The sequence below is a fragment of the Struthio camelus genome, chromosome 1 (assembly GCF_040807025.1).
Source record: "Struthio camelus isolate bStrCam1 chromosome 1, bStrCam1.hap1, whole genome shotgun sequence".
Lineage (NCBI taxonomy): Eukaryota > Metazoa > Chordata > Aves > Struthioniformes > Struthionidae > Struthio > Struthio camelus.
The window spans coordinates 87844856-87870165 of NC_090942.1; the positions used below are offsets into that span (position 1 = coordinate 87844856).

A 25310-nucleotide genomic window follows, 5' to 3' on the forward strand; every position below is an offset into this window, starting at 1 on the left:
TTGGTGCTAAATGGTTTTACCTCCACAGCTTCAGTGGCTCAAGAAAACCCATTTCCACATTTCTTTTGCAATGCTTAAGCTCTTGAAAGGATTCAGCAATTATTTGAGCCCCTGTTTTGAGATCTTCTTGATGGCAATAGGTTATTTTCCATGCTATTTTAACAAATATGTACAGTTCATTTCTTAGGGTTCTGATGTCCTCTATCATCTAATCAACAAATCTTTATTACCATTTTATTTTAAATGGGTGAAAAAATGCCTGGATTCAGCCCACGTGACTCTAAACGCTTTAACAAGCAGCCTGAGTTGGTGGCCTACTTGTCATGTCTAGTCAACTCTGCCCACCTCAGACCTGAATTACCATCCAGAGGCACATCTTTCTTTCCACTGCTCCTAGATAGAACCTCTGGTAATGAGGCTGTCAACCTAGAGACCTCTGTTAAGTGTCTAGAATTACTGCAATGATTCTAGGCCTATATGGACTTCTGTATAAACAAATTGATCCAAGACCGAGTGTTGCACCTTCCTTATATTATCATTCAGTACAGCATATCTAGGTCATGTTAGTTTTGTTATGGGAATGAGGCATGACTAGTAGAGGAATGACCCAAATGCTGTTCTTGGGGTCCTGAGATTCATGAGATAAATAAATCAACTTTGGCAGATCTGAATTCAGTGATATGGCCAACAGCATGGTGTAAGGAGAAAAAAATATTTTTGCTTCTATTATCTTGCTCTCTCTCTCTCTCTTTTTTTTTTTTTTGGTCTATTTCTTAAGTCATGTTAATGCTCAGGAAACTAGTAAATGAAACTTGCAGTCCTGTCCTTTGACTCATAGTTATCCTAAGCAATGGACAGAAATTCTTAGTATTTTTGGTCCCTTCATTGGCACTTAAAAACAGAAAATGAAGGCCTATTCTGTCTGAACTCAGATGGGGCAGGTGCATTAAGAAAATTTGCATTGCTGCACTTCATGCTGTGCCCATACTGTGGCTAAAGAGCAATAATGCCAACCTCATATGGCGAAAGGTGATGAAATTGGCTAAAAAAAGATACTGAAATTGTGTTAATAGGTTTCTTTTGTAGGCCTTTCAATACTAGGAAATTTTTACTCATTGTTTTCAAGGTTTTCTTCACAATTGTGAATGCTAAGAATCACAGAATCACAGAATGGTCAAGGTTGGAAGGGACCTCTGGAGATCATCTAGTCCAACCTCCCTGCTCAAGCAGGGTCACCTAGAGCATATTGCCCAGGATCACATCCAGACGGGTTTTGAATATCTCCAGCGAAGGAGACTCCACTACCTCTCTGGGCCACCTGTTCCTGTGCTCACTCACCCTCACAGTCAAGAAGTTTTTCCTCATGTTCACATGGAACTTCCTGTGGTTCAGTTTCTGCCCATTGCCTCTTGTCCTGTTGCTGGGCACCACGGAGAAGAGGCTGGCCTCATCCTCTTGACACTCCCCCTGCAGATACTTGTACACGTTGATGAGATCCCCTCTCAGTCTTCTCTTCTCCAGGCTGAACAGGCCCAGCTCTTGCAGTCTTTCTTCCTAGGAGAGGTGCTCCAGCCCTCTAATCATCTTGGTAGCCCTCCGCTGGACTCTCTCCAGGAGTGCCATGTCTCTCTTGTCCTGGGGAGCCCAGAACTGGACACAGCACTCCAGGTGAGGCCTCCCCAGGGCTGAGGAGAGGGGCAGGATCACCTCCCTCCACCTGCTGGCAACACTCTGCCTAATGCACCCCAGGAGACCATTGGCCTTCTTGGCCACCAGGGCACACCGCTGCCTCATGCTTAACTTGTTGTCCACCAGCAAGCACTCCCAGGTCCTTCTCTGCAGAGCTACTTTCCAGCAGGTCAACCCCCAGCCTGTCGTGCTGCATGGGATTATTCCTGCCTAGGTGCAGGACCTTGCACTTGCCTTTGTTGAACTTCAGGAGGTTCCTCTCCGCCCAGCTCTCCAGCCTGCCCAGGTCCCTCTGAATGGCAGCACAGTCTTCTGGTGTGTTAGCCTCTCCCCCCAGTTTAGTATCATCAGCAAAGAACTTGTATAAAGCTGAGATCTACTAACTAATATATTCAGGTTAAGAAAATGCATGTGAGTAACAACAGTGAAAGTCACAGATCAAAAGCACTTTAATCAAAGAACAACAGTCTTCATGCTGATTGACCTATTTACACAGGCATCAATGCAGAATTAATTTGATCAGAAGCCCAGTTATGCAAATATTTCTACTGTCAGCTACATTTTCAACTAACAGTATCTCTAATAATGTCCTTTCAGCTCTATACTTTATCTCAGTATACTTTTTCTAATTCCAGAAGGACTTCTTGAGTCTGCAGTAGTTTTACAGCAATCATTTGAATAACTTCTCTATTATTTCACAAATACAAGGGAAGAGGAGCCACTCATGCATACATATGCATTCTTACTGTCCTTGTGCTCCTGTGAATGTAGTAGCAGAGCCAAAGCTTTCCCTAACAAGAAGGAAGAATCAGACCCCACACAGGATGCCAGCAGAAAAGCATGAGAGGGCATGTAGCAGCTACAGAAATGTTGTAGCAGAATGAAGGCAGTCCTCACATGCATTCCTGTTCAGTCTGTATGGCTAATACTGTCTGCCTTTCATATCTAGGGATTGAAGGGTACAGCTAAAGCAGATGTGTGAGGCAGTTGGGTTGGTTGGCCAAAGGCAGACTTTTTAGAAGGGGAGGCAAGGCCTTCTGCCCTATGCAAACACAAACATTTCCCTCAATTTCTGCCCTGCTGTCTCTCTTTGTTCTTCCCTGATCAGTGCTCCTCATTTATCACTTTCAGTACATGGCTACATCTGAAAGACCTATGGGCCCATCTGTCACTATATTTGGAATACCTTCTACCCTCATCAATGGTAAGAACATGCTGATTGTGTTTCACATTGTAAGAGCAACTTTGGAAAGCTATTCAGCTAAATAGGAACCAACCAAAATCTTTGCTTTCCTATGAACCATTTATGGTATCCCTTTCACTACTGATCGTGAAGGTAGAAGACAGATCGTGCATGTTTATGTCATGTGCACTCTTTTGAATAGGCTAGTCACATTACAACTTTGTTTTTTTCACAGCAGTTGCTTCTTCAACTGCCAGTGTGTGGTGCAAGTTGCAGTTGCTTGTTACAAAGAGGCACTGGTGCTTGTCAGGAGAGTCATAGGCTGGCATTTGCGAATAAAAGGTTCTACATTATGTCCATAAATCAGGCAAGGATTTCCATCCAATTCTAGCCAAGTGTCTGCCCTCTGTCAGCACACAATAACGTATGTTGCTTTACGAAACAGAATCAATGAAAGTACCATCTGAGACAAAACATCCAGCCCCTTATGAAAATGCAAACAGCAAAAAAGCAAATGGCAATAGCAAAAGCCAAGATGGAGACAGCTCCCTAGCAAATAGTGAGAGATGTGCTTCAGGGTAGACTATCTGTGATAATTTAGCCTACATGCTCAAACCATTCAGTATAAAATTAAAATATTCTCACTCCGGGAAAAGTCTGGACAGAGAAGAGAAGGTGCACTCTCCCTTGTAAATCTTGAAGAAAAAGTATCTTCCTGAACTTCCCAGTGCCCAAGAGACAACAGACGTAGAACTATCCTACCACTGCACACCTACCCATATTTTGTGAGACAAAAGCTCCTCTCTTCATGTTAGCATCTAGGGGTCCTATGCACAAGGTAAAGGCTTTCTGCCAATCTTCTCCCCAGGGATCTTTCTACATTTGGGCCCTTTACATCTGATAACAAATTAAGCTTTGAATCTCCTCACAAGTGATTTATTCTAACCATTACAAACAGAAATACTGAGTTGCAGAAAGGATGCTCAAGGAGGATACTCAAGTAACCTCCACTAAGAGATGTCTGACTCCTGCAGAGTCACACAGTGAGGTGGGCTTAGACGTAACATTGAGGAGAAATGACTTCTAGTCTGTTTATGGCAGGAGATAAAAAGAAAACCTGCACTGCTATATATTAAGACCCAGCAAGCTACAGCTCCGAGGAAGGGGGAGGCTGCCTTTGCTCTGTGCAAAGAAACAGACTATTTTTTGATTATTTGATAACTGAAGGTGCCAAATGTGGGACTTCTATTCAGTGTTGGTTTGTATTTGCTGGAAGTTCTGAAGCTGCACTAAACGGTGTAAATCAGTGTGTTGATAGTCTCTGGCACTTCAGCTCAGGACTGTCATTTCTCAGCCCTGTTTTCCTTGCTGTCTTCATTTTTCCTGCAGAGGTTAAAAAGTAATAATTGATAAATCTAGGTACTCCTCAGGCTGAGTCTCTTTCACAGTTGAACTAAATCAGAAACTAAGCTGAAATAAGAGCAAAAGCCAGGCTAGGATGTAGAATAGGCAACCAGTTGGAGTTTTTTTCCCCTCCCCCATCCTAAAGCTTAGCAAAGCCTACAGGGTGTAATGTCTTCCTAGACCTGTCGTTCTGAAGTGTCTGAAGCTGTTCAACAAAGGAAGAGAGTGGCTTGAATATCAGATACAAAATTATTTTCAGGACATTAGGGATTTGCTAAGCACATGGAGGACTGTATGCACAAAGGCTACTAAAAATGAAACAATTTGCCTGGCTCCCTCTTTAAAAATAGCATGGTCACAGCAAGTATGTGGAAACAGCAAATATGGGAATTTTTAAACTCTCAGAGGTACTATAACAACTCCACAGAAGAAAGTAGATGCTCTGTATAAACAATCGTGAAATTCTCTGTGTACCAGTTACACCATAACCTCATTTACAGAGATCAATTTAGCATGTAGCTCTAAGGAGCATCAGAAAAAACAACTTTTTTGTAAAAATAATCATTTTTCTTTCTAAGTTTTTCAGGCATGTAAAGAATTTAATAATTATGAGAAGTCACTTCATGTTCTACTGAGTTGACAGAGCAAAGCGTTCTCCATAGGTGAAAACTTCTAGTCATCTGATCTGGCAATCTCATTGTTCTATAGGTCTATATATGAGGTGATCATTTGGTCAGGAGTTCTTCTCTCTCCCATTTAATTTTCCAGACAGAATCTGAACAATGCTTTGTCTTGGAAAAAGATCATGGAATACCCACTGTGGAATAGCTCCATGAGTGGACTCCTATGCTGCACTAGAAGCACTACTTTTATCAAACAAGGAAGTAGAAGAAGCTAAACCATATAGAGGCACTTTTGATTCAGCATCAGACTCCACACGGAGAGAAAGAAATGAATAAGCATTACACTTTGAACTTGCACCTTACTTTATTTTGTGGTAGCTTCATGGCACAGAGAAGAGTGGCTGTTGATGTCCAGCAGGACTGACTGGCTGCTTACAACAGGGTTACCCAAGTCTTGTGATATGTCCTTTCTAGTCTCCAACCTTTAGGTTCCTATCATAAATGTGATGCCATCACTAGCACTGTACTCGTTACCCATCTGATTTTCCTTTCCCCATAAATACCATTCAAATGAAGATCCTATTTATCTGAGTAAAGACTGATCACTGGCATAAGAGCTGTAGATCTTGGACCTTATACGTGGAGCTTGCATAACTAACAACCTTATGGTCTTGGTAGTCTTAGTGTATGCAAGGGGTCTGAGGGCTAGTCTGGGCTCTCCACTCTCCATTCACATGGAGATTCAAGCAAGACTGAGGTACCTTGGCAGAGGAAATGTTAAATGTTTCTGTTATGAGGATAAACCGAGGACCTTATTCTTTAGTGCTGCCAGTCTCCTGCCTTTCATAAACAGTAAATATCATTTCAGACTGAAAAAAAAAGAAGGCAGCTGATAGGATTGAAAACTCTGGGGAGAGGATCCCTGAGGATCCAGTGCGTACTGGATTCAATCTTCCCTTCTGCAACCCACCACCTACTTGGGTTATCTACCACGCTTCTAAACCAGCAAGATGTTTAAGTCTAGCTGAAGTCAATAAGTCTTAACTATCATCTTTCCAGCACCCATTTAAGTAATTGGCTAAATAATGCCTGAAAATTTATTTGTATTTCTCATACAGAGGTTTGATCTAGGCCCAGCCTTCATTTCATAAAATGGTTATACTAATTAAATGATACTGCCTATCATTTTATTCCAAATCAGCTGTGAGCTGTTTCCTTATTTGAAGTGAGATCTGTGTTTTTAAGAGTTTGGTTAGTCAAGCCTTCTATTTGCAGTAAAGAAAGGCCTCCATTAAATTTGATTGGCCTTTCCACTAATCTAAGAAAATAATTTGTATGGCTAGACTACTCTAGTTATTTTTATTGATAATTAGCCTCTAAAACTAGCAGGACCCTATTTTTTTTGTTGCAATTTCAGTTTACTCCTTGATAAAGGGCCTAAAAATAACTTTTTTATATAGTTTATTACAACTTTCTGGTTCTTGTTTCTAGGTCACAAAACATGACAATGATGATGATGATGATGGGGTGGTGAAGAGGCTGCTAGTGGTACAGCTACTCCTCCACCACAAGACACAGATTATTAGCAGTGATAATTGGGGCTGTAACCCCTCTTGCCTCTGCCCTCTTTTCTCAGCTTAAGTTCCTGCACTTGCCATATAGCACACTGGACCCATGATTCTGCTCAGCAAGGCAGGCACTAACGCAGCAGCAACAACAATAGCAACCAACGAGAGGGTCATAATGCAGGATCTATACAAATGTTCACACATCTCTGGTTTCATAGATAACTTTAACTGTTTATTCAATGAACTGAAACAAATTCTTCCTCTTCACAGAGTACAATTTTGATATTTTCAGTACAGAATCCTCTAACCTCTGTTGCCCTTTCAACAGCCATCTGAGCCTTGTGAAGCGAGGACTTTAAAAGTAATCTGGTATATGAATATCTGTCTTCACTTGGAGATTAACAAAAAACACCAGTTCCATTAACATTTCCACTCACTGCTTCAAGATAATGGCAGCATGTCCTCCCTGGCTCATGACAAAGTGAAAACAAATGCTAAAAAAGTTAGGGTTTCATGACTCAAAAAATGACCTTGTCCTTAAGAAAAGTTTTCTCATAGGAAGACTTGAATTTCCTAGTCATCCTTAAAATGCAACTAACTACCATCTGTTACCAAGTCCCTAATGTTCTAACTGTAGATCTCTATGCACCATTCATGGCTTCATAGCTCGAGACAATAAATAGACTGTAATTCAAAATTTATGTGGAGCTACATCAGTATCCCAAGGTGACCCTCCACACATCATGGAGGCTTATTTTAAAGAGCCTAGCACATTGGATGTGAAGTAAAAGGGCAGTCTGCTTATTCTCCAGTGCAGTCCACCTGCACTGTGAGTTATATTGTAGAAGGGAAGTATTAAGGGGACACTGATGAGTTCCCTCTGATGCATACAGAAAGGAAGGGGCCAACAAAAGCAGAACAGTGAGAAACTTAGATCCTCCTCCCAGCCAGTCTAAGTAAGTGTGTATAACGTAGGAATAAAGGCAGACTTAGAAAACTGCTTGATTGTTTACTAATTGATTATTTACCCACACTCCAGGAGGAAAAGGTACTGAATTGTGACTTGCTGGATAGTAAATTAGACTTTGAGTCACACTTGGGAAACATAGCATTGAACAATTTCTTCCTCCTACTTGATTGCAAAGAGCCAAATCTAGGCAAGCAGCAGAGAACATCACCAGGAACCTTAAGCTATCAGGATTCATATGCACATTGGAGGATGGGAACTCCTGCCCTTGGGCCAGCTACTGCCTCACAAGTGCCCATGTGCTCTAGAACTAGTGCTGAATGGCAGAACTCGAAGATCCCACTCAGTTACACAAAAATCCAAGAGTTTCTATCCCATCTTAAGGCTCAGAAAAAAGGCAAGGCTGATATTAGCTGACTGCCTGCAGCATTTGCCCCTGCCATTGCAGAAATACTACAGTGACACCAGCTAGACAGCTGAGGCTCCGTGACCTGAGAGGAAGGGAAAGACTGACACTTGTAGTTTAAGATAGTGCTGTTTCAGCAGTATTACACCTCCACAAACTTCTCACTCAGCCATGCCAAACCTGATTATGGGCGTTTGAGGTGGCAGTGCGAGTTTGACCCTTGAACAGCATGGCATAGCTGGGTGTTATTTGTTGTTGGCATAGAGATGCTTACCCTTGAAAAATCTATAGGAATCAGGCCAGATGGGGCATCAAAATGTCTGTATCAGTACAAGTAATATACATTTTATATTAACAATTGTCTATACTAGATTTAGAGGTGACTTTGCAATGAATGTCCAGGAATGCAATTGGCATGGTTTATTTTCAGATTCCCTGAGACTGTGATCAACATTAATCACCTGGAACAGCTGATGCATCTCTGCACTATTAGCACAGAGATATTTCTTTACCTTGTGCAATTCCTTGAAATGCAGATCAGAAATAAAATGATGCTCAACTTGGAGAGCATCTTTATTTCCCAGAATCTGTAGCCTAATCCAAAAGGAAAATTGTGCTATCATCTTTTCCTCTTTCCTGACTTTCAACAGACAGGCAATAGACATACCTCAAACCTTCCCCTGAACTCAGACAACAGCTGGACTCTGATAGCTCTTTCAGAACATCAGGCTGTTCCCCCCTTCTGGTATCTATACATCTTGATTGCTTTTGTTCTAGTGTAATTTGGATGTATTGCTGCAAAAGTCTGATACTTCTGGTCCTGTCAAGAGTCCTAAGAACCTCAGGAGGAAAACATGTTCCAGGAAAACATACAACATGATTTATACCTACTTCTTTTTTTTCTGGACAATTAAATGGAAGAGAAGGAAAACTATACATGGAGATCTATCAGTCAATTTTAAGTGCTCCCTAAACTTTAACAGCTATTTTAAGCATTAAATGTGTCTCAAACTTTGATAGCCGTAAAACCAGGTATGTAACACATGGCTGGTAACATCATTCTGTGCTCTCACAGTTGACCTCCTTTTTTAATTTTAAATTCCCATGACCATTTCAGAAGTTTACCTGGTCAACACTGATAGGTTGAGGACCACTCATTAAGGTACGTTCCTGTTCTTCATTGCTGTCATGTGTCATCTCTTCCGACATGAATGAAGAATGATGAAATTAAATCAAATTCTCATCCTCTTTTGCCAAAAAGAGCAATGTTGTCATCTGTAAATCTGTATGAGACCAGAAGCTGCAACCTGCCAGAGCCTCTGGCCTTGTGAAAAATTTATGCTGCCAATTTATACTGTTCTATGATCCACACAGCAGAGTCAGCTGTTCAGTCCGGATTCTGGAAAAAGAGAAAGGCTGTTGTAACCTACAACAACCAGAAAGACCATGCTTCTTAGCAAGACACCAAATTCAGAAGAGCTCTATAAGAAATCTTTCTGTTCTTAACTTTACTGGTATATGGTACGGAGCCAGAAAAAGGCTGAGAGTTCTGGAGCGTCTCTTCTAAACATAGTAGCACTCATTGTGTAGCCAGTATTTTCAGCCTGCTGGAATTTGCTTATAGGTGTAAAGCGTGTGTCAAAATAACCAGTGTGCATGAGTGAATCCACCCTTTCCATTCCTGACCAAACTGAAGAATGAAAACAAAACCTCAGAAAATCCAGCCATAGAACATCACAGCTGGTCTCCTTCATGACTTTTAAAATTCACCTCTATTTCATTCTCTATAATTCAGATCCTTGAGTCATGTGACTGAGAACATTAACACTTTCACAAATACGTATGATGTATATTTGGAGGGATATGGCATTGCTGTTGGTGGAGATTCATTTCCAGATTATTTGTCCCAGTAACTGAGTTTCTATTGCTTGAAATGAAGACTGAATTTGTTCATCCCTCAACTATACTTCACTTTTAATGCTATTCACCAGAAAGCAAAGGTTCTAAATCCTGAATCCCCACTGAGATGAAGTATGCAAAACTCACTTTTACACCAATAAAAAAGGTTTTGAGACCTTAGCCATCACATCACAACTCTTCACAGCACAATTTAGCTCATCTCACATGAGGCTCAAGGGGCTTTAAACCAACAGATGGACCACAGAGTCTAATGAATTTATATTTTTGCCAGAGAAAACAGTTGTCATCAGAGAGGAAAGGCACTGGGGCAAGAACTAGGTGAACATAAAAGGGTATAATTCCTGGGAATTTACTAAAAAAATCAGCTCAGCAATTTCATTTACTCATAATTGTCCTCATGGACATTAGGCTGAGCAAATTTTTACTCGTCAAAATGTTTACTGAACACAAAATCAAGACAGATAACTTTGTGAAATTATTTATACTGTAAATACTCACAGCTTACAAGAAAGTAAGTTATCTTTGACACCCTTTGTAGAAATTGCCAGACCAGATTGGACAAGTACTGCTTCTATGCCCATACTCTGTAATGTTAAACAGAACTACTGTAATTGACATTTTAGACAAAAATGAAAAGGAGCTCAGAATGGAGAGAGAAGCAGTAATCTGTGCAACACATCTTTGTGATAGCAGTCAGTTAACACTCGTCATGTGCCACTAAGCTTCTAATATTCTTTTTTGAACTCCTTGTAAGGTTCTTTTATTCATATGTATACATCTAACACTTGCCTAAATATACTAAGCTCCATACCAACATTATCTTGCTTTTCCAAATATTAATTATCTACTTTATGAGATAGTGTTTATCTTTAATTTTTTTACCTCTTTAATTTTATTAATCTAGTTTTATGAAACTAGTAAATAAGATCTAACTAAGGAAGAGATGCATAATCTTATCCTTTTGGTCTAATCATTTCCCTCAAGCTCTTTCGTTCAAAAATGCCATCCTACCACTGAGCAGAAAATGTATTATATGATTTCATGAAGAGTCAGTAGCCACTTGTGATCTCAAACAACTTCCATGACAACTGGCTATAGAACTGGCTCACACAAAAAAACACACGCAAAAAAAACCCACCGATGCATAACAGATTCCCAACTCTACACAATATTATATAAGTGAAAGCACAGGTATTTTTCCAGCTGTTCCTTGTAACAGGGATCTTGTAAACCAAGAAGGTGTGGCAGTAAGTCTAAGACAGTAATAGATATTAGGTCTATCACATGCCAAAGTTAATCCCTATGCAACCCTATCCTATGGAAAAGATCTCTCAATATTATTTAAATGATGTTTTGCTATCCTTTCATGAGGTAGTTTGCAAAGAATAAATTTCAGTTAATAGCAATACACTTCTCTCACAGTTTCTTCTGCTCTGTGCTCAGACAGAGACAGTCATAAGGTATGCTCTTCATGCCCTACATTGGACCTTCTACTCCTACACCCATTGCATATTTCTATCTTTATAAAAAGAAACATAACTTGAATTAAACCTCAGCCTTCATACAATTTGTAACTTGAACCTGTCTTTGGCTGCTCTACCCCACGTTGCACTGAGCAAGAGGACAGGTTGGATGTGTAGTCTTTTTAACTGCACCAGCACATAGCATGGTCTAAGACTACTCAGATATTTATAAATGCTGCAGATACTTAACATCACTCTCATCCTTGCTTCCTATCATCTCATTTCCTGTCACTTCAGACCAGTTCTGTTACATATAGCTTTAAAGTCTCTCCATTCCCCCCATTCACTTATTCCAGAGTGTTATGTCCTCCTGTTCTCCTAATAGTTTGTATTCTTGAATTTCCTGAGAAAAGGTTCTTTGTGTATTCATATGGAATATGTAAATTTATAAATCCAGGGCATAACACACCCCTAGTCTCCACAAGGCTCAGGTTTACAAATTTATCCTACCAATGCTATCTGTACCTCCAGCATAGTCCATGTTTGACCATCATAGAATAGTATAGCTGGAAGAGACCTCTGCAGGTCATGTAGTCCAGCATTCTGCTCAGAACAAAGATAATTTCAAAGCTAGATCAGCATGCTCAGGAACTTCTGGAGCTGAGTTTTGCAGTGTCCAAGGATGGAGACCCAACAGCATCTTTAGACATTTGTTCCAGCGCTTAACCACTCTTGGATGGAGAAATATTCCCTTATACCCAACTGGAATCTCCCTTCTTATAACTTGTGACCTGCCAGGGGGAACCTATGAGAACAGTGTAGGTCCATCTTCTCTGTAAATTCCTATTAGATAGTCCCCATTAGGAATCTTGACAGTTTGTAATATTCCTGGGTCAGATTCACAAAGGTATCAAAGTTCCTATCTTGTGTTTATATTTGGATACCTAAACTTTTAAATTTTCAAACAGTAAGTAGTAATGCATTTACATACTTTTGTGGTTTTTGCATTCTTTTTTGTCAGCCAGTGTTATGTTATATCTGCTGAAGCCCAAATATGCTAGCATGCCTTTATCATACTGAAGACCTGCTTGCATCTTTTACTTATTCTTGTCTGGGATTTGACCACTTACTGTATAAATAAGTTCCTTGTATGTCTGCCTAGTCACAGTTTTTCTGGACTGAGGCTTTATTCTAAAGCAAATAAGGGAGCCTTGGATTTTAGAGTATGTCTCCAGGTTTTCACAATATTCTTAGCATCACAATTAGCGTAAGGATAACATGAAACAACTGCAATTCGCTCTGAACTATACTTATCAGTAAAGGACAATGAATTAACCACTGATAATAAGTGGACAGCTTTGTCTATGACAGGCTCATCTGACATTGTGCATTTTAGACAAGACACACTATCTGGAAAGTTCAGAAGAACGTGAATGTGTGGCTTTGAAGTGGCTGAAAAGGTAGTAGTTTCTAAACAAGTAGTTTTAAGAATAGTTCTCTATCTCATCTCACAGGGCATGTTTGACTCCTGAGAAATTCCTAATATTTATACATAGTGGATAAATTTGCAGTTGCACTGAACTCCTTACTTGCAATTGTAAATAAACTGACCAAGCCTAACTTTCATGAAGCAGGAAACAGATTTATAGCTGCTGAGGAACTGGCTATTTCATGGTGATTTTGGAAAAATATCACACAACACAAAGCTTCTACTAAGATAAAGAAAATCCACCAGGAAGAGTAGATTATCTTTACTGATCTTTCAAGGCTCTAATTCTTGAAAACATTTACCTAATGTATAAGTGTGTAAAGTCTTCATTGCCAACCAGTAATAGCTGTCTACGTCTGAAAGTTTATCTATCTCACCTGGTCTCTCTTGGTACCCCTTGGTCTGCCTCTTGGATGCTTCACATCTTTGGCAAAAAAAAAAAAAAAAAAGCAGGGGTGTTAGTTCCATGAGCAGGAAAACTAATAAAGCTTTGTTTCCTGCATGTGTGTGCACTTTATCCCCTCATCTTCCAGCACAGTTCTGAGCTCTCCCTAGATTTCCTTCTACATTTTCATTACTGATCACACCGTATGGTTAGTTTGGACACTACACATTACACATTTAACATACACTAGTTGCCTCAACTAGCTGCTAGCAAGTAGAATAACAAGTGAAATCTGTCTGCTTTTTCTTTTAATGGATCATTAAATTGGGCCTCCTTCTACCTAATTTCCGCTTTTCAAGAAATGTGTAGGAATACAAACATGCTTGAAATTTTCATTGTTCCTTCAATGTAGGCTGGCTTGGACAAGTTCAAAAGCTATCAATGGGAGACCCAGACAAGACGCTGTGATGACTTAATTTCCTCAGAAAGTAGGTTAAAATTTCCCTTACTTATAATGGACCAGATTCCATGCTTAACCCAAAGATCACTCAAGATACGCTCCTACAAACCTAGGGCAAGATTTATTCCAAGAGTATATGAGTCAAAGGAACTATGAGATGTTTTAATTTGTGCCACTGGCTAATGACTTCCAAGAAGCTGTTGTAAAGGTAAGCCTCACATTTGGTAAAAGGGTAACAAATGTCTCCCATATTTGGCTATGCCCTTACTCCTGCAGCAGTATATTCCTGTATTGTTGGAGCTACTATCATGATTGCATATAAGATGATAACCTTTTCCATGCTAAAGATGCATATTTTTAAGTTCAGATTGATGAAAATAGTGCTTGGCATACTCTATTCTAGTAGCCCTGACATGGAAAACTATCTGGCCCAAGAAATAATTGTGTTTAACATTCAGATGCTATAAAACAATTTGTCTTTTAAAAAAAGTGAATGCTGAAATCAATTCAAATTAAACTATAACAGCATCAGCAATCCCAGTTTCTTAATGAAAGGATAGGAGTTTCCAGGCAGAAGTTATTACTAACCTCTTCAATGCCCATAAAAATACCATAAATAACTAAGAATTTGACAAGGAGAAATGACTGCAGCTTGAACAACAGTTTTCTCGGGATTTAATTTTAATCTCCAGTCCTATTTCTCCATTGCAATGTCCAAAAATTGACATTGATAAATTTAAGCTTATTTTTAGTCTGCATACCTCAATTTTTGTCACAAACCTCTTAAAAAAGGAAAGCCGCTAAAAAAAAGTTGTGCCTATTTCCCTTTCTAAACCCATCTTGCCTCTCTGTAGGCAGACAACTATACCTAAAAAGCTCAGTTTTTCAAAATAGCCTGTGATTCTTGAATACCCAGGTCTCTCTTGCATTTTGGGAACTGTATATCCAGATAGCCTCCTAAACCTGTATTGACTTAAGCACTTAAAATCAATAGATGCAATTTTCAAGAGAGAAGAATTTCAACCATTTCCATTGTTGCAGCTGGACACCTCCACATATCTGAAAATCAGATCAGTGTTTGAAATGCCTATCTCTGTTTTAGAAACCTATGTTGAAGTGTTCAGATCTGAGATTGTGAGAAGTGAATAAAGGTTACAAATATTGCCTTTTGCAGGAACTCAAAGGTTTTTAAAAAGTGGTCCTATACTAATATCTCACCTATCTGTAATCTACCCTCCTTGCCCACAAACAAAGAGGAAATAAATTTTATTTAATTTTTAAAAAGAAGAAAATATTTCCATAATTCCCTTCTAACTTAAGTGTTGAAATGGCACATAACATCAGGGTCTAAATCCCATATTAGTGGTGGATAAAGATTGTTTCTCAGATCCTTCAGACCCTCCAACTCTATTTTCAGTAGGAAAAGAGGGATGGAAAGCTGGAGGAATGCTTGTTTAGCACACTGATCAATAGCTTCTGAGGCTGTTGTTTCAGCACCAGCAATGGTCAGTGTTCTGAAGCTGTGTACAGCTAACTGGAATCCATATTTGTAATAAGCTTGGTTAATTTGGATAGAATTTGTTAGATTGTCTTGACTGATGTGAGGTTTACTCCTAGTCCAGGTACCTTCCCTTTCCAGGAGTTATTCAAAAGATTAATCATTTCTGATAGGTAGGATATATATATATATATATGTACTAAACTAGTAAAACATATCGGGGATGCTTTTCAATTCTGGAAGAGATTCAGGAAGCTGCCTTTTCTTAATGGCTTTTCTCTGGAGGCATGTTTTCTCCTCAAGTAACTAAACCATGTCCCTGAAAGCTCAGTCATTTCTTGCTTGGCAAGCACAGAGGAGTAGACCTGAAGACTTTATTGTTTCTGATACAACAGCTTTCATCACACTTCTTTACTTTGTAATAGTCCACTGTGTTTATGTTTGTGTGTATGGGAAACATGATGTTTGCTGTCACAGGACATGACTTACTCTCAAATTAAATTGTTCACAGTGTCTATAGCAAACCTTTGAACGACAAAGTGATTTCCTGAGCTCCACTCACAAAACTGTTTTTGTGATTGTGACCTTGTCTTACAGTTTCAGAATTAAAGTGCTGCACACAGAAATTATTAGTGTTTGTTGCAGATGCTGCAAAAATTACATCATTTGAATTTGAAATGCATGTACTGTACTCCTAATGCCTAAACCAGAACTGAAGCACCTACTTTAAAGTCTCCATGACATAGTGTGCTGTTGGCTGAGGAGGTTACCACTTCCCACCCAGTTTTCTGTGTTTCCCAGTTTCACATCCTCCTCTGAACAAGGATATGATACCCAGACAGATGGATAGTGCATGAGTTAAAGGTGTTCCAGCCTAACATTTTCACACCACCACCATCAACACATTTTACCACAGAATTCTAGGCTGCAAAAGAAGACAGGAGAGAAGCAGATCTGACAGTTTTCTGCTTCTTCCACTACATGGGATATCTACACCCTGACAGAGAGGTAGATGGACTGTTGAGGGCAGTAAGTCTCCAGGTAGTGCGGATAAATCTGAAAATTACTGTGAGCTGAAGTTCTAATACTGCCTCAGTGGCATAATAAAAGTTATTTTGCCACTCCTTGGCTGTAGCAGAATCAGCCAAAAATTTGCTGCAGCCTCTAAAGGAAAAGTATGGCTGTCTTGCAGACTGTGAGATAATGACATTAATTCCTTTATGGCAAAAAAATGAACTGCCTGAACAGCCTGAACTGCCGAATTAAGTTTCATTTTATATCTTTAGTCAGAACAAATCTGGTTCTCACAACCATATCTAGACAAACTCTGTTCAGCTGGGAAGAGAACTGATACTGCCTGAGACCCAGTCAGAATATTCACCTTTAATTCTAGTTCCTTTTCTTGTGGATAACGCTTTATGTTGTACAGAAAATAACACCTGAATTTGCAGTTTCGCAGTAATAGAGAAGCTAATACTCCTTTGGCTTCATTTACGAAAACTAATAGATCATCTCTCCAGTAATGTAGATAGCTTTTGTGCAATTGCCTATGTTGTACTATATTCTGTCTGGAAGCCTTATTACCACACAAATAGAGAAACAGAATGGAGAGTTCAGTCAATGTTATATTTATATTTTTTGCTTGTAAAATGATATGGATGCTGAAGGACTTGATTTAGGAGAAAAGTGTAAGACCTTACACAGTTCATATTAAATTAAAACACAATTCTGAACATCCACAGTTTAAATCAGCAGACAGATCAGAAAGGACTGGAGGGCAAGATAACTAGAAAAAATTGATAGTGTGTATACCAAGTGGAGAACCTCAAGTATAACCTCAAGTATATAATGAACGTTTCAGGATGAAATTTGGAAGAGAAGAGTGGAATATCACAAGCAACACCTTGACAGAATGAGCTGTGTCTGGCAATGAAATAATCTCCTAAGAGAAATGACTGTGCCCGGACTTTTTAAAATCAGACAGAATAAAAATACAAATACCAATTGGGAAAAAGTATTCTGGCTGGGAAGTGAATTGGGTAAGATGACAGAGTAAGAAAAAAAAAAGGAAATAGAGAAGATGTATAATTAAAGCACCTCTGTAAATCTTTTGGGATGAAACATGTTACAGGAATGTAAACCACTAATATTCATGGACCAAAGAAATCATCAAAAGATGACGCATTTAAATCATCAAATGAGCAAAGGAAGTAAAGGTTAAAGTGTTTTTTTATATCAAAGTAACTAGGCTAATTGATGCTATTCAGAAAGTGTACAAGGGATCGATTTCTCACAGTATCATACTACAGAAGATAATGCAAATCTTGTAAAAGTATCTAAGAGAGCTAAGGCAAATCTGGGCCCCACTGGGAAATCACTGAATTTAGAGTGAGAGAAAAGTAGAAAAGGGGTGACATAGTTTAATCAGGGTTGACTTTCTCAACACAAGAAGTTGTTGACCCATAGTTTGCAAGTGACTTCATGCGCATGTGAAGCTGTGGTGTCTCACTTATTCTTTCTCAGCTTTCAGCATTTTGCTTCACGCTAAGGATGAAAGATGGAGATACACTATGGGCCCTGCCATGGTCTGCCTCTTTCCAGCTAAATGTCTGTGAAATGTTCTGTCTTCTGCCTTATAGATAATGGGTGTCAACTCTAAGTCAAGGAGGTGTTATGTGTATTCTGGCTCTATTGAAGTTTTGTTATTGGAGGCATGTTACCAAGGAAAAATGAAGTGCCATGGGGCAGGAAGGTGTTGGTAACAGGAATCCTACATCTCCAACAACAGGAAACTAAAGTAAGGGATAATATATCCCATACAGCTCCTCACAGTACTTTCTGTGTATGCTGAGGGACAATCAGTGTGAGAGATTTTGCGAACATTCTCAGACCTACATCACCAGTACACTCAGATACACAACCTGATTATTAAGAATGTATTAAGAGTTCTGTCCTTCACGTCAGCAACACTATATTCAAAATCCTTTGATTATCAGCTCTTCTTTGTAGAGGAACTATTTATTTATTACAATTTGCCTCCTATAAAGCTATGGCAATTTGACAGAAAAGGACGCTGCAGGAGAAAACCCAGCTTTTAACTGCTTTGTATCAACAGTTATGGTAGTCAGTGCATGGTTTGAATCACTCACTTCAGCTAACGTCAATATTTTGCAATTACTTTGCACTGCTGTAAATAGCTGCAGAAGAGCATCAAGCAAAAAAACATAAAGGAAATTTTCCAAAATAAGGTAAATAAGTTAAAGAGCCAAAAATAGAAGGCAGCCACTTCCCTAAGTTTCACTTATGATAACCCAAGTGTCCTCTGAGTTACCATCTCATAGCTAGTTATAATAACATCTCAGAGCCAAGGGCTAGGTGTAGACAGAAATGCTCTGCTTTAATGATGCCTTTTAACAATATTCCATGTTCTCCTAGGCTTGCTCTGTTCCATCCCAGCCTCCTCAGCCTATTGTTCCAAAGCCAGTTCAATCTGTCATACATGTTCCATTGCAACCAAGCTGCCCGGGCCGAGGCAAGATGGCAAAACTCCTTAATCCAGAAGAGATGACATCCAGGGATTATTATTTTGATTCCTATGCTCACTTTGGAATTCACGAGGTAACACTTATTTATTTACTTATTTTTATCTCATTAATCATTGCAGAAGAAAAAAAAGTTTTCCATGATTTATAGGTTATTTATCCCCCTCCCACAGGCTAACAATTATATTGGTTTTCCCCAGCACATTGGTCAATCTGGTTAAGTGCTAAAGATATCACCCACTACTCAATACTCTGTTCCACGTAAATCCTCATATACGTGCGCGCGCGGGCGCGCACACGCACACGCACACACACACACACATACATATATATATATATATATATATATATGTATATATTAGTTCTCCACAGAGCTTACCATAGTTATCTGTACAGTGGTAATCTTCATTTGAGTACATGCAACTTAGCACATTGATGAGGCTGCAGACTAACCCAGCCACACATGGAAACTACCTTATTGTTAAGTCCTTTGCTCTCTTGCACATTTGAGCACAGATGCCAGCAGAACAGCTGCTTAACTGACATGGAAGCCAAGTAGACTTTTGGCTCCTGGCAAGTTATCTGAACGAACAGGCTGCATTAATGGAGACATATAAGCCTACAGCCTCCAATAAACTTACTCTCAGAAAGAATTCACAATATATAGTGGACCGTATTCTATCATCAAAAAGTTGATACCAGGCCAACTCTAAAGAGGGCACTAATACTGTATACTTACATGACCCAAGAGGATGGGTTCTTAAAGCCCAGGCTGCAAAAAGGTAAGCAGTGTGAAATCAGTGGTTCTTTCACACAACACATCTATTTCTTTATTCTAGTTATTATCTGTGGGGCTTGCACATGAACAGAAGGTTTCTATCTGCCATTTGCATTTTGCTAGTCTAGCACTCAGAGTTTCAAGCCAAGAATGGAAAAAGACAGATGAAGAATTGAGTGGGAGAAGGAGACCGCAGACAGATACTGAAAATACTTTTCAATCTGGGACAAGGACAGTGGAAATGGATGTTGTACAAAGGCTATAATAGAATTACAGAAACCTTCACAGCAGTGGCAATATATGAATTAGACAGGATCTTCTTTAACTCTCAGATACTAACGTGGTGCTGCTGAAGAGAAAAGTACCATGTTTGATTGAGAGTCAGTGGATCTCCCTGGCCTAAACATTTCCACTATCTTTTAACATCCAAAGTCACACTGCTTCAGATTCACTGCCTGCCTCCTTCTGATAGCTGGAATAAATTGCAAAAATGTGGGAGACGTGCCGTTACTTAGCCAGCATCTGGGAATAACTGTCTTCTCCATCTATAGAAAATCATGAGAACATTTTGTAAATTCAGGTACCCAAAGTTAAGCAACTAATTCCATACCTAGGCACTCAAGATGAGATATCAAAGGCAATCATCTAAAGAATACGGGTCTCAATTCTCATTATAGTACCTGAGTGTTAGACATTCAAATCCCTGTAGCAGCTTTGGATATCTCAGCTCTAACCAGCAGCATTTACAGCAGTTCACCTCTCTAGAGAGCAATGTTAATGTGCATAGCAATGGTGGTGATGGACCACAGGGCATGATCCCCAGTGCCAGCTGTAGCAACTACCCTGGAGCACCAGAGGGCTTTCCCAATGGAAGGATACAGCTCTGTAGGTCTCAGGATGCAGAGAATGCCTAGGGCCTTTCACTGAGGCTGGGGCGAAGGGACATAGTCTCCTTGCCTGTAGGAGATATGTGCTGCTAGCAAGTGCATTACTGTCACCAAGTAAAGGTACTGCAGAAGTAAGTCAGCAGACTTTGCAGCATCAGAGATGACAAGAAGGAGACTGATCAGATCTTCTCCAAGACCCTGAAGATACAAGTACCTGAGCCCCCAACTATATTGAAGGAGATGTAACCAGAGATTGTGCTTATTGGGTTGGTAAATGGAGACTCCTATGATAAAAAAGGCTGGAAGCCTGTGACTTCTGGCAACAAGAGGAAGACTCCTGTTCCACCTGCAGATCTCTAGCTACAGAATAGGTTCAGGGCACTCATAGCAGATGAGGGGCTGGAAGCGCTGTCCAACGAAGTAGCAGAGCTGGTTGGGTCTACGCCATACAGGACCACCAGAAGGAAGTGGCATGTGATGGTAGTGAGAGGCTGTCTCTTATGGGGTATGGAGGCCTCCATCTGTTGATCTGTCCTGCTGTCTAAAGAGGTTTGCTGCTTGCTTGGGCCTTGGATCTGGGACACTGTGGAGACACTGCTGATGCTTCTCCATCCCTCAGACTGCAGGGGAACAGCATCCCCTGTTGCTCTTTCACATGGGCATGAACAATATTGCCAAGGGGGAGACAGTTCACTGCCTAACAGAGGCAGAGAACAGATGCACCAGTTTGCACAGCAGTGTCTGGTCTCTGCTTGGGACTTTTGTGGACCTTGTTGGAAGTTACCTCTAACTAGGTATAGGTGCTGCTACCATACTCTCTTGTTTGCCCCTGATGAGAGGGAGTTGGGGCCTTTGATCCAGGTGGCCCTTGACTGGGGTGGGTCAAGCACCCTTGTGAGTCACTGCTAGGGAGAGACCTATATAAGAGCCAGGCCCAGAGCACAGCTCCCAGAGTGCAGCAGTTTGCATAGCAGGGTGCCAGAAGGCAAGAAGGCACCGTCTTTTCTTGTACTGTGTGCTTCCTCAGGTATGGTCATGACACGCCACAGAGCACGTTCCCCAGTGGCTGTTGGAGGTGCTACATCACCTGTGTCTGAAGCTTCAACCCAGACAGACCCTCTGACAGCAGATGCAGCTCTGCAGGTGTCAGGCTGCAGGGAGTACCTAGGGTCTTTCTATAAGGCCTGGGCTGACAGCCAGCTCTCCTGCGCGAGGTGTGCTGTGGTTGACAAGTTGCATCGCCAAATAAAGGAGTTATGGGAGGAAGTCAGTAGGCTGCATAGCATCTGAGAAGATGAGCAAGAGATTGACAGGGTATTCTCGGAGACTGTGCAGCTCCAGGAGTCATCGGTACATCATAACGCTGTTGAGGAGGGCTGGAAGCTGGTGACCTCTCGTAGAAAGAGAAAGGCTCTTGCTCCTCCTCAAGAGTTATCCTTGAAGAACAAGTTTAGCGCCCCCTCCCCCCCCCACGCTGAGGAGGAGCTGGGCATGGCTCCAAGGGAGGCAACGGACCTGGCAGACCCTGTGTCGTGCAGAAACCCCCGGAAGAAGCAGCGAGTGATTTGTTGTGGGAGACTGCCTGCTGCAGGGGACAGAGGCACCTATCTGTCGACCTGACCTCTTGTCCAGAGAGGTTTGCTGCCTGCCAGGGGCTCGAACAAGAGCTGTCATGGAAAGACTGCCAAGGCTTGTCCATGCATTGGACTATTGCCCTCTGCTGATCTTCCACGTGGGCACTGACGATACAAAGGGCAAAATGGAAGCCATCAAACAGGATTTCAGAGCTCTGGGAATGGTGGTGAAGGGTCTGGGAGCCCAGGCCATTTTCTCCTCAATCTTGCCTGTGAGGGGGAAGGATGGGAGGAGGAGTAGATGGATTTTCCAAGTCAACAACTGGCGGTGCCTGTGGTGTTGCCAGCAGGGTTTTGGTTTCTATGACCATGGGACCCTGTTTGAAGATGAACAGCTGATGGGGAGAGATGGGATCCAGCTTACCAAGCGGGGCACACGCGTCTTTGCCAACAGGTTGGCCAGCCTGGTAAGGAGGGCTTTAAACTAGGCAAGATGGGGGAAGGGGAGTGGTGTAGTGGCAGGGGAGTCGGTAAAACACCGCTCGAGTCAGGATGCCTTCAGCGGGTGCATACAGCCAGGGGAGACGGCCTGGAACATGGCTACGGAGGATCCTCTTGCACCTCTCCTGGGAAGCTTGCGTGCTCGACTGGCTCTCTGAAATGCCTGTATAGCAATGTGCGCAGCATGGGGAATAAGCAGGAAGAGTTAGAGATCTGTGTGCGGTCGCAGGGCCATGATCTCGTTGCAGTTACAGAGACATGGTGGGATAGTTCACGGGACTGGGATGCTGTCCTGGATGGCTATGTGCTTTTTAGGCAAGACAGGTCAGGAAGGCGAGGTGGTGGAGTTGCTCTTTATGTGAGGGAGCAACTAGAATGTGTGGAGCTCTGCCTCGGGGTGGATGGAGAGCAAGTGGAGAGCCTATGGGTAAGGCTTAAAGGGCAGGCTAACATGGGTGACACTGTTGTGGGGGTTTACTACAGGCCACCTGACCAGGAGGAAGTCGTCGATGAGGCCTTCTACAGACCGCTGGAAGTAGCCTCACGATCGCAGGCCCTAAGTTCTCATGGGAGACTTCAACCACCCTGACATCTGCTGGGAAGACAGCACAGCTAGGCACAAGCAGTCAAAGAGGTTCCTGCAGAGCATTCAGGATAACTTCTTGACCCGGGTGCTGGAGACGCCAACAAGGAGAGGTGCAATGCTAGCCCTTGTACTAACAAACAAAGAAGGTCTAGTTGGAGAGGTGAAGGTTGGGGGCAGCCTTGGCTGCGGTGACCGTGAGATGGTGGAGTTCAGGATCCTGCGAGGAGGGAGCAAGGCAATGAGTAGGAATGCAACGCTGGACTTCAGGAGCGCTAACTTTGGCCTCTTGAGGGACCTACTTAGGGGAATCTCGTGGGGTAGGGCCCTAGAAGGAAGAGGGGTCCGGGAGAGCTGGTTAATATTCAAGCATCACCCTCCTCCAGGCTCAAGATGGGTGCATCCCTCTGAGGAAGAAGTCGAGCAAAGCAGGCAGGAGACCTGCATGGCTGAGCAAGGAGCTCCTGGCAAAACTCCAGCAGAAGAAGGAAGTGTACAGAATGTGGCAAAGGGGACAGGCCACTTGGGAGGAATACAGGGACGTTGTCAGAGTGTGCAGGGCTGCGACAAGGAAGGCTAAGGCCCATTTGGAATTAAACCTGGCAAGGGATGTCGAGAGGACAACAAGAAGGGCTTCTTCCAATACATCAATAGCAAAAGGAAGGCTAGGGAAAACGTGGGCCCGCTGCTGAATGGGGTGGGTGGCCTGGTGACGAAGGATACAGAGAAGGCAGAGTTGCTGAATGCCTTCTTTGCTTCAGTCTTCACTGCTAAGGCCAGTCCTCAGGAATTCCAGAGCCTGGAGATAAGACTGGAGAAAGGAAGACTCCCTTGGTGGAGGAGGATTGGGTTAGAGATCATTTGTGCAAACTGGGCACCCAAGAGTGCTGAGGGAGCTGGTGGATTTCATTGATGGGGAGTGGTCATCATCTAGGAAAGGACAGAGAGATCAGGAGAGGTGCCTGAGGACTGGAAGAAAGCCAATGTCACGCCAGTCTTCCAAAAGGGCAAGAAGGAGGAGCCAGGAAACTCCAGGCCTGCCAGCCTCACCTCCATCCCTGGAAAGGTGACAGAACAGCTCCCCCTGGAGGTCCTCACTAAGCATGTGGAGGACAAGAAGGTGATCAGGAGTAGTCAGCATGGATTCACCCAAGGGAAATGATGCTTGACCAATCTGCTAGCCTTCTCAGATGGAATGACCGGCTGGGTAGATGAGGGGAGAGCAGTGGAAGTTGTCTCCCTGGACTTGAGCAAGGCTTTGGACACTGTCTCCCATCACATCCTCCTAGGGAAGCTCAGGAAGTGTGGGCTAGATGAGTGGACAGTGAGGTGGATCGAGAAGTGGCTGGATGGCCGAGCTCAGAGGGTTGTGGTGAATGGCGCAGAGTCAAGTTGGAGGCCTGTGGCTGGATGGCCGAGCTCAGAGGGTTGTGGTGAATGGCGCAGAGTCAAGTTGGAGGCCTGTGGCTAGTGGTGTCCCCCAGGGGTCAGTCCTGGGTCCAGTCTTGTTCAATGTAGTCATCAATGACCTGGAGGAAGGGACAGAGTGCACCCTCAGCAAGTTGGCTGCCGATACTAAACTGGGGGGAGAGGCTAACACACCAGAAGACTGTGCTGCCATTCAGAGGGACCTGGGCAGGCTGGAGAGGTGGGCGGAGAGGAACCTCCTGAAGTTCAACAAAGGCAAGTGCAAGGTCCTGCACCTAGGCAGGAATAATCCCATGCAGCAGGACAGGCTGGGGGTTGACCTGCTGGAAAGTAGCTCTGCAGAGAAGGACCTGGGAGTGCTGGTGGACAACAAGTTAAGCATGAGGCAGCGGTGTGCCCTGGTGGCCAAGAAGGCCAATGGTCTCCTGGGGTGCATTAGGCAGAGTGTTGCCAGCAGGTGGAGGGAGGTGATCCTGCCCCTCTCCTCAGCCCTGGGGAGGCCTCACCTGGAGTGCTGTGTCCAGTTCTGGGCTCCCCAGGACAAGAGAGACATGGCACTCCTGGAGAGAGTCCAGCAGAGGGCTACCAAGATGATTAGAGGGCTGGAGCACCTCTCCTAGGAAGAAAGACTGCAAGAGCTGGGCCTGTTCAGCCTGGAGAAGAGAAGACTGAGAGGGGATCTCATCAATGTGTACAAGTATCTGCAGGGGGAGTGTCAAGAGGATGAGGCCAGCCTCTTCTCCGTGGTGCCCAGCAACAGGACAAGAGGCAATGGGCAGAAACTGAACCACAGGAAGTTCCATGTGAACATGAGGAAAAACTTCTTGACTGTGAGGGTGAGTGAGCACAGGAACAGGTGGCCCAGAGAGGTGGTGGAGTCTCCTTCGCTGGAGATATTCAAAACCCGTCTGGATGTGATCCTGGGCAATATGCTCTAGGTGACCCTGCTTGAGCAGGGAGGT

General features: G+C 42.5%; 1 protein-coding gene across 3 annotated transcripts in view; it reads left to right on the top strand.

The window, feature by feature from the left end:
• PRMT8 (protein arginine methyltransferase 8) overlaps positions 1 to 25310 on the top strand; it is an 86632-nt gene that overhangs the window by 15858 nt on the left and 45464 nt on the right. For 2 of the 3 annotated variants that reach the window (XR_011142899.1, XM_009678821.2), the window contains exons 2-3: positions 2821 to 2893; positions 18491 to 18673. Coding sequence is in view for 2 of the 3 variants with exons in the window: in XM_009678821.2 (XP_009677116.1) it covers positions 2821 to 2893; positions 18491 to 18673 (256 nt within the window). In the remaining variant the exon portion in view is untranslated. The remainder of the gene's footprint in view (positions 1 to 2820; positions 2894 to 18490; positions 18674 to 25310) is intronic. The other variant, XM_009678822.2, reaches the window with a different exon arrangement.